We start from the raw sequence: 10834 nt of genomic DNA on the forward strand, positions 1-10834 counted from the left end.
GAGTATGTATCCTAAATTTACTGCATGGTTTTTGGGCTGTCATTTCAAGAGTTTTTGTTAAACATTTTTAGCCACCTGGCCAGAGCTGGATCCAGCACTAGGTGACCTAGGCAGATGCCTAGGGCCCACTGGCTTGGGGGGGGGGGGGGTATGACATTTAATTTTTTAATTAAAATGAAACAATTAAAAAATAAATTTCTTCTTTAAGGACGCACTCTACATCTTATGCATGCTTTGTACTCACATACAGCAATACGGCATTTAAACTTTGGAACTACCAAATGCACTCTGCATTTCTTCCTTAAGGACACTCTCTATGACAAGTATACATTCACAGCAACACAGGATTACTTCCATTTCTCAGATGCATGAACCAGAGAGCTCCTTTAATATTTTGCAACCGTACCACACACTAGACAGGGAGATGATGCATTTCTACCATCCTTTTGGACACACTTGGAGATAATTCATCCCTTTCTTCAGGAGATGGTGTGTGTAAAATGCCCTAGTTAGGAATGGCAGGATAGTTAATTAGCTTACTCAGGCTCAAACCCTGTACCCTGGCTACAAGTGACAAGAGTCTTAATCCTCTACACCAACAACCAGATTATTCACTTAGTTATTAGAGTTTATTGGAAATTGGTAATTTTACTCTTTTATCAGTTTCTTACATTTTGTTTTAAATTTTCAAGGAATGAGAGTGCATTTTCAAGGAATATGAGCTTCAAGGGAAGAGAAGTTTACTGTTGCTCATGCTACGTCTGTTTCTAACGTGCAAATGTTTTGTTTAGCAAATGGCCATTAGCATTTGTGCTATAGATTTTGAAAGCAATGTTGGCAGTACAACAGGTATCATACTTGCCTTTAGTGCAGAAGGCTGTGTGGGTTCTGCTCCCATAACATGTAGATGGACTGCTGATAATACAGTGCACTTTAATGTAGGGGGGGGGGGGAGTACTGCACTCCTGAGAACAATGACTGGAAACCAGTTCTGTCAGGGTATAAATGTTTTACTGTAACAGACATTCTAACAAAAAAAATCAGGTGGAGGTGTTACAATAGGGATTAAAGATAGTTATGAGACCTGTGATTATTACTTACTCGGTGATAACACCAATACTATACACTGTGTAACTGTGACAATAAAGACAACACGGGAACATATAACAATTGTTGGAATGTATAGACCACCAAAGTCAAGTTGAGAAAACCTAGAAGAATTCATACATTTCTTGCAAGAAACACAGGTGGGAAGAATAACATAAGCTGGGGACTTAAATTTATCAGAAACGACTGGAATAATATTGATTTAACAATGGTAGTAAGGAGATTATTCACAGCATATATTCAGGAACAACAATTGCTTCAGACTAACAAAACTACCAGGGGATGGAACATACTAGACATTGTTTGTGTTGCCGAATAAATTACTGTAACTTCAAGTCAAGTTTTACCACCATTGATGTGCAGTGATCATGGGGTTATATAGGTTAATTTGTTACTAGATAATTCTGCCAAACTGAAATCTAAACCAAGGCACAGAAGGTTAATTACAGATTATATGGAAACAAAACAGTCACTATGTAAAACTAACAGATTCTAAAATTTATTCTCAGACATAACAGATTATAGATATATTTACAAAATCTTATGCAAAACAGTTTGGCTCCACAAAAGGGGTGATAAGTTGTCCTCTTGACATCCAGGTAACCCCAGATACTGGAATCAAATTAAATCATAATGAAAAAGAACTGCGCAAACTGGATCCAAAGAAAGCACAAGGAGGAGATGGAATTAGCAATGGTGACCTGAGAACTTCAGCAAGAACTTACAGTACCATTATATCTACTATTCACTAGGTCATATAAATATGGGGAGATTCCTCAAGACTGGACACATGCGTTTATTACACCTGTTTTTAAGGAAAGGGGAGTAGGACAAACCCAGAGTCATATAGACCTTTAAGTCTACTTTCATGTTGTAGAAAATAAAGGAGAAGGTAATACTGGATAAGTTAGGTTGGGACTTGAAACCATATATCAGTATGCATATTTTGAAAATAGATCTATTACCACCTGTAATATAATGTTCTATAACAATAACATCTATGAATGAAAGAATTGTGCTGTGATGTAATGTATATAGATTTAACTTCAGCATTTGACAGGGTCATACACAAACACTTATCCATAAATTAGTACAACTAGGTATTGATGTACTCTTGATAAGATGGATAGCTGCACAACTTACAAATAGGACATGACAAGTATCATACAGCAAATGGACAGGTAAAATACTTGGTTTCAGTCAGGGTGTCCCAAAGGGTTCTGTCCTAGGCCCTCACCTGTTTAGAATGAATCTTTCAGACCTATGTATTTCATCTGAGGTGTTCTACAGGGTTTACCTTCATATGACCGTAAATTACATATGCGAATGCACTCTTGTGTGACTCAAAACTGCGAAAAAAGTAACATTGAACATCACCAAAGTTCGAAAATCAAAATCTGGAAAACCAGATTTGATGATTTTCGAACAAAAAATGTGAATATGCATCATAATGTAGGGGGACAAGCCCCCTTGCATCCCCCTACTTTAATATACTAACTCCAAGAACACACTATAGTGGGGAAAGGGACCATTTCCCAGTCCCCGCTATAGTGCAATCTGCAGCCAAAATGCCAACTCTGCAATGAGCAAATGCCAATGTGCATTCGCTCATTGCACATTCGGACAACTCTTTTTCGATTTTGTGGATATTTGGGAACCTCCTTTCAACCTTCTTGCAATCGCCCATGTGCATTACACACATATGACGGTAAACCGTTCTACAGTCTATATGCAGACAACCTGAAATTGGGTAAACTGATTACATGTGTTACAGATAAGGCATGTCTGCAAAATAACTTGACTAAATTGACCATTTAGGCACAGGAGAATAATATGCTGATAAATACATCAAGAACTAAGCATATGAGACTTGGGAGACATAAATTGAAAGGTGAACATTTAATACAGCACACAGTGACTGAAACAGTAGACTCATTTAAAGACCTGGTATATGGGTAGCTTCAGCTATGAGTTTTTCTAATCATATCAATCAATTGGTTAATGATAGTTACAGAACTATAGGTTGTATAGAAAGATTTATAAAGTCTAGGAAATCAAAAATAATGAAGTTGTGAAAGCTGCCAGCCCAGCTAGTTAGAATTTTGTAAATAATGTTATGTAATTTTAAATATTAATATGATCCACATGATTTTCTACAAATGTAAGTAAACTATATGTTCTGCACTGAGCTTCAAGAATGTAACCACAGTGTACCCTGCTGGAAAAGAGCAGAAATGTGTATAAACTACATGCCTATGCAAATGTATATGTTGATGTTAAAGGCTGGAATATACAGAGTTAACTTATAAACTCTAAGAACATAAGTAAAGAGTTTTACAATGTGTATAAAGTTAGTTTATCTCAGCTAAGAGACAGAATGTCTAGGTTCTTTCTATTGTCTTGAGACAGAGATAATTACTAGGTTTCACATGTAAAGTGTTTTTGTATTGCTTTGTGACTTCCTAGCAGCTGTACATCTGAGAGATAAGTATTTTTGGCAGAGATATGTTAAATTCTGTTGGTTCCTCTTAGCCTGGGAACTAAGGCAGAGGTGACAAGAATTATGTTATCTAGCTAACCCAGCAGTAATGTGCATTATTAATTTAAGAACTAGATCTCAGAGAAAGTCTGTGCATTTTGTATCTTGTTCTGGACCTGTAAACATCTTCTCACCAGCACTTTTCCTTGCTCTGTAAGTACGACTTAGATCATGGTATCTCTCTTAGACATAGATAGGAAAATAGTAAGATCAGTCTAGATGTTTTCTGTATTTATGTGAGACTGTCCTGCAATGTTGTTTTAAAGTATTTCCTGTGATTCTGAACTCTGTTGTCACTGTACTGAGTTATTGAGTATTGTCTTGTGCTTTTATTATTATTATTATTATTATTATTATTATTATTATTAAATATATTTAAACCTTTTAGTTGTGGCTGGTTTTGTTTAGAGATAGTTAAGCTCTTACAGTACTTGCATATGTATTTGGTAACACTGTACAGGCCACTCCTAAATAACCTTCAAGTCTTGGATACACTTACTATTTCGATACTAGTAACACTGCACAGTAGAATTGGTCATCCTTTGTAAGGGCCTTATGGTAACTGATAAATAGTGGTTGGTGGCATGTGGTACTACCGTATAGTCTGGGGAGAAGGAGGCATAGCTAGTGAACCTATGCCATCCTTCTCCAGAAGTGTCTGTGTGTTTGCATATAAATCAAATCTCAAAGTGTGTGCGTCAGCTACTTGGGCAGGGACATGAAGCACTGGTTGGATAGAGAGGGTGATGGTGGTTTTGGCTTCACCACTTGGCTGACATCTTAACCATACAGCTGTGCCAGTGGGGAGTCTTACTGGGGATCTGGAGAGAGAGGGAGAAACCATCCCCAGAATTACTGTGCTCTCTGTGTCCAATTAAGGGAAATTGTACTTTACTGTGTGTGAACTTGTCATCTTCCCAATGTGCACGTCCCTCATTGGTGTTAGTGGTTAGGGCTGAGGCTCCTTGATTACTGGGCCAGTGCAGGGGCATCACAGAAGTCATTGTTTTTCAGTTACATTTGACCCAAATTTGAGTATGGAATAACAATACTGAAACCCTATATGAAAACAAGCATGAATAAACTGGAAAGAGTACAGTGGAAATATACCAAGGGCATCCATGGATGTGAAAATTTAAGTTATTATGAAAGACTAAAATATCTAAACTTGTGCAGTTGTTGCTTACAGATAGATCTAAGAGGAGATCTTATTCATGTATGTAGGGTATTTAGGGCCAACTACCTCTGGGAATGTTTGTGGCTATCAAAAAGTACTAGAGTATCATCAGACAACCTATGTAGAAGATTCTATAGGAATAAGAAGTGCACTAATTGGTTCTCTGACACAGTAGCTGTTGCACGGAATAGACTACCAAATTACATTAAAGCAAATACTAGTTTAGATATTTTTAAGAACAGCCTGGACACTTATTATGGGAACAATTGTTTTGATATATTGGCAAGCTAGAAGGGTGTTAATGCCCGTACTTGAAATATTTGTATGTATGTATGTATCCTTAGGATGAGATGTTAAACTGAGGTCTCATGCATCTCTGTTAATAGTAGGTACTGTGAGATCGTTTACATCCACCTGAGCTATCAAAAAGAGTAGGGAGGAGTTCCTCAATGCCCTGGCCAAATTTTCCATAATACTATAAATAACACCAAAGGTCTCCCCTGAAAAGACATTATTAGCCTAGTTGGACTAACCTGTTCAAAAGGATATTTAAAATAAAAGTTTGAAATCAGATCCATATCTCTGCCTTTATTTCAAAAGTAAAGAAGAAAACAATATGCAAGCTGCCAGTTTTACGCATTTTATGGGAATAGTGGGAGAGAGAGAAAAGTAATGGGATGCCAGAAAGGGGGGGGGGGGGCAGGACCTTTTCTGTACGTAAGGCCCATTTAACCCATGATCCAAGCTCTGCATCCAGCAGTGTGAACATATTCTCTATATGACAATCACTGTTAATGTGACATCCCGACCCCATGTGCAAAAATGAGAAAAACAAGGTTATGGATGGGTGGATCTTTATTTGTTAAACAGTGAAAAGATGTATTGTGCACATGCAGTGTCATGCTGACTGGGGTTGGGGGTTACACTTGGGGGAGAGCTACAATCAGGAAACAAAAACCCAATTCCAAAAATCCTTGCTATGCCTTTTTTCACATGAAATAATGAAATACAAGGCAATATGTTACAGGGGGAAAAACCCATTGCTACCTACATATATGTACAGATGCATATATACGTGTGTTATAGGGTGATGACAAACAGTTGCATTAAACATGGTTACTAAAGTGAAATGGTAAACAGAACCAACATGTACAATTAAACTACAAGTACAAATAGGTGCAAATGCAACACGAGTCACTACACTTCAAGGAGAAAAAGGCAAATTTTGAATTCATTCATTCACTCCTACATAGTTGACATGAAAGTGCTATGGCAGGGCATAAATTATTTCACTATTTCACTTTTTCCAAGGTGGACAGCAAAGCACAGAATTATAAATCCATTACTTAATACTCGCTGTGAATTTCACCATTATATGAAAACAACTGTTTTGAATCTACCATTCTCCATTAACAGTAGCCCCAGACCAATACTGCGATGAATTAGTATTCCATATGTAGATATGCGAAGTTGTGATTTAAAATACAGAAACGTTTCGTAATTGAAAACAATCTGCATAAACTGCAAATCTAAACACTTTGAAAGTTGAAGAGTGCACTGTTATGTTATACCTTGCTTGTATAAGGTTTGTCACAAAATCTTTACCCGACTTCCTTTTGCCACTAACCACAAGGACCAGCTTCGGGGAACCCATTAACAGACACGCTGCCAAGATACACAAGAAAAGCACTCCTAGTTCCTTTTCTAGAGAATGGGAAAGCTTACATCCACAACTCAACTTTACATGATCAGACTACAATCATGCCACGTGGTAAGTACCATTAATCCAGATGAAAGACATATGGCAAGCAATTAAAGAATATTAGAAAGAGCGTCAAGAAAGTACAATCATTACAAAGAAAACTATGTTTTCAATGTATTATCCATACAATGTAGTTACTGTGTGCCAAACGTTTAGTTAAAAGCGAAAGTATGCGTTATTTAGAGAACTCCACCCCCATTTGTAAAATGGAAAAATCTCTTTGCTGTGACGAGGGGTGCTGCCTTAGTATTCAAACACAATCAGGGCCAAACCCACGGCTGTTAATATTCATAATATCCTAGGCTAATTAACAGTACACTTATGAACTTCCATCTTGAGAATACTTATTTTAAGAAATATTCTTTTAGTGGTCCACTGTAACTCTCAACAAATTAGGGACAAATTGTAACGGAATCAGGGACAAACGCCCAAATAATTAGGGACACTTTTAAATACGAGTACTGTTACTTGTGATATTGACGAAATAAGAAAACGTGAGTTAATATACATTCTCTGAAGTAAAATAAGTCTAACTCTAATTATTGTCATTATTTATTAATTGCTATTCACATTTCCCCCAAAGTCACCGTTTTTAGGAGATTAAGAGGGACAGAGCTAAATCAGGGACAGTTGCCACCAGTCCCGTTGTGACAGCGAGGCACTCACAGGTTGAGGGGGCTCATCCCGTTGCCCGCTGGGAAAGTAGTGGGACTTGAAAAGTCCCGCTTTTCAATTGCACTGCATTGCCGGCTTTTCCACGGCAATTCAATTACGTCACCAACCCGGACATGCCAGCAAAGCTGCTGCCTGTTAGGTCCGTTTGCTGTAATTCGTGCAACAATTGGCTGCAATTCATGAAAGGGGTGGGGATTGGGGCAGGAAAAGCCCTGCAAAAATCGCGGCTGTTGGAGCGCTTTGTTTTAAGTGCTTCTACAGCCGCTAAAACAAAACAAACAAAAAAAAGCAACGAGATTTTTTTTTCTAACGAGCCAGTCAGTCAGCCATCCATTCATACAGCCATCCATCCATCCTTCCAACCAGCCAACCATCCATCTATTCATCCATCCATTCATTCAACCAGCCAACCATTCATGCAGCCAGCCATCCATTCAGCCAGCCATCCATTCATGCAGTCAGCCATGCATCCCTTCATGCAGCCAGCCAGCCATCCAGCCATTCTTCCAGCCATCCAGCCAGCCATCCATCCATCCATCCAACCATCTATCCATTCATCCAGCCATCTATCCATTCATCCAGCCATCCATCCAGTCATTCATCCATCCAGCTGCTACTCCCACCAACCAGCTAGCCACTCCAGCAACTGGCCAGCCAGTCAGCTAGCTACTCCAGTAGCCGGCCAGCTAGCCACTTCAGCAGCCAGCCAACCAGCCACTCCAGCAGCCAGCTAGCTAGCCACTCCAGCAGCCATCCGTCGTACCCATAACAGCATCTCCTTCATCGCTGCTGTGGTGATGTCATGGTAGAGGGTGTGGCCAGTGTTATACTGGCCACACCTCCATGTCCCACTTTGGCCCGCTGAAAAGGTGGCAACCCATTTTATCTCTTAGAGATAAGTCCACTCCAGCTGAGCAGGATGTTATGTCCTACTGGGCAGGTTTCTGCAAGTGACATTCTATAACGAGTGTTGTTACTAAAGCAACAACCCATGGTTGGGTGTGGATAATGCTGGATTTACCCATGGCTGGTGTGTTTTGGTCATGAGGGTGAGGCCCAGTCATATAATACTGAATGTTTCCTAGGGTGACTTGGGATAACTTCCTGGTCTACCGACCTTCTTGTACTCTTACAGTATGCCACATCAAATTGGAAGAATCGTACTTGGAAGGGGAAGTATGTATGAAATGAGTATTTTCTTACTAGGAGCTTATAGCTCTAATTCTTTGTGTTGTTATGTTCATAGCGTTCAACTAATGAGGGTCAAATTGCAAGAGAATCAGCAGGAATAGTCAAGAACAAAAGTGTAATTCACCATCTTTTCTCCAGGTGTCACTAGTTTTAAGAGGGTTGGAGCTAAAATATGAGTCAACATTAGGGATGTCCTTGAAAATCAGAGATAGTTGTGAGGAATGGTTCTGTTGAGGAGCAGCCTTTGCCATCACAGCAGGCATCAATGAAGAACAGTCTGAGTATTTGCATATTCAATAACAAGTAGGCAAAATGGTGACCACAGTACTACAAATGTGTAAGTAAACTTAACATAACAGTAGATGCAGTATCAGAGCCACATAGATTTTATCTTGCCATGAATATGAAACAACAAGCCAGCGTTTCAAAGCTTAAGGGTACCATCCAGCCCTCTTAACTGCCAGGAGTTCAAGCACAACTCCATATAAAAGTAGTTAGAACATCAAAAGCTTCAGAGCTTTCTTGTCCCAAGAAAGGAGGTAATAGCCCTAAAAGGAAAATGCTATATGTCTAAACCTCTTAGTGGAAGAAATCTGGCCAAAAATTTGGACGGATTTTAAATATTACTGCTATAACTTAGAAAATTGCTATAACAAAAGGATTTGTGTTATCATGCATTTTCTGACGGATATAAAGTCTGAAATTCAAATGCATGTTATTTATTGACTTTATCATAAATGTGTTGCCAGAAAACCACAAATTTTATTTGGAGCAGACCAAAAATCTCAAACAAAAATCTGAACATTCTGCAAAATCTAAACATAGGAAAAATAAAACAAAAGTAATTGTATATGTAATGATAAATACATCCATATCCTGGCAATATAAAACAACTAGTACAAAAAGGATGATGTTGCAGTTACTGTAACAGTGATCTATTAGAACATCTACTGATACTCATCATATTAATCCCTGCTGCAGTAGCATTAGCTATATGAGGTTATATTCTAACAAGGATATAATAGATGTCTGGCTACCAAAGCTTCAGAGTACCTCCCATGCACCCAAACTATATGGCAGCTCGAGTTGATCTAGCTAAATAACAAGTATAGGCACCAAGCTCTTCAGAGCTATACTGCCAGTGAGGAGTGTGCACCTCTGAGGCTTTTGAGGATCGACTGTCAGCTTTTGGTGTTCCTTTGCTGGGCCATACCTCTCAAACTCTTAGATCAAAGAATCTGGACAAAACCATAAATAAAATAAATAAAAATAGGGACAATTTTTAAATATTGCTCATACAAACTTAGAAGATTGATAGAACATGTTTTGCATTAGCATGAATTTTCTGAAGGGTATGAAGTCTGAAACTCAAATGTCTTTCATTATTTTCTAACTTCAGTCCTCAATTATTTTCCAGTGATTTACCAGAAAATAACAATTTTATGAGAAACATACCAAACATGTGAGGCAGAAATCTGGACATCCTGTGAAAATCTGGATAGTTGAGACGTATGTAAAGGTAAGTTCTCTTTGGGGAAAAAAAAAACATTCCATTCAATATTTTTTAATTTAATATTAATACTTTCTGCTTTAGGAAAGTTTTTTTAAAGCTACAAGTTTGTGTTTTAGCTGACTGTCACAAGATTGTTCTGCACTTTTTAACGGGAGTGCTCTTTTTTCCTGTCAGTTTAAAACTTGTTTAAAGTAACTGAAAGCCATTTTTCTGTGGAGAATTGTGTTTATATTACTTTGTGGATCTGGCAGTGTTTTAAAGTGCTTTTTACTGCATTTCTCTGTGAAAAAAGTGATTTTAAAGACGTTTGTTTTTTACCAGCATTTGCTGTTTGCTTTCCCAGGAAAGAGGCACTAGTTTGAGCTTTCATGGAGCAATCTGTTGGTTCCACTGTCGGTCCTTCCAGCCACAATAAGAAAAAGTTAAGCAAACAGATTTTGCCATCACAGCAGGCTAGCAATCTGTCTTGTCCATATCTGGGTAACTCTCTTTTGTGGCCATTAGTTGTACCTCAGACCACTCATCTTTTAATAGGGACCCCTCTGGGGTAGCACCTACAGCCATTATGGAAAGTGGGTTAGTCACATCCTCTATGGCTGTTGGGGTCCCATCACGGGGCAAGGGAGAGCCACTCTTGTCAGTCCCAGGAGAGGGAGCAGGGAAGGTCTCCCTCTGTTGTGTCAGAAAGTTGTGTCCATCCCTGAAAAAGCTGTTGCTGCCATTAATAACACTGTTGGCCAAATTTTCCTGTCAAAAAGAAACAGAAAACTAAGCATGTTAAATGTCTTTAGACAGGAGTAGTTTATTGTCATGTTCATGGATTCATTCAGGCTATTAATCCTTCTTATTCAGTAGTTTGTGGTAAAATAA

General features: G+C 38.5%; 1 protein-coding gene across 2 annotated transcripts in view; it reads right to left on the reverse strand.

Moving 5' to 3' along the window:
* The window catches only part of PMVK (phosphomevalonate kinase), a 269053-nt gene extending 262486 nt beyond the window's left edge, over nt 1-6567 (reverse strand). For both annotated transcript variants that reach the window (XM_044080131.1, XM_044080130.1), the window contains exon 1: nt 6395-6567. In XM_044080131.1, the coding sequence (XP_043936066.1) occupies nt 6395-6477 (83 nt within the window). In that variant the 5' untranslated portion in view covers nt 6478-6567. The remainder of the gene's footprint in view (nt 1-6394) is intronic.
* Between the last annotated feature and the right edge of the window lie 4267 nt (nt 6568-10834).

The sequence above is a fragment of the Protopterus annectens genome, chromosome 8.part0 (assembly GCF_019279795.1).
Source record: "Protopterus annectens isolate FY-2018-M chromosome 8.part0, PAN1.0, whole genome shotgun sequence".
NCBI lineage: Eukaryota > Metazoa > Chordata > Ceratodontiformes > Protopteridae > Protopterus > Protopterus annectens.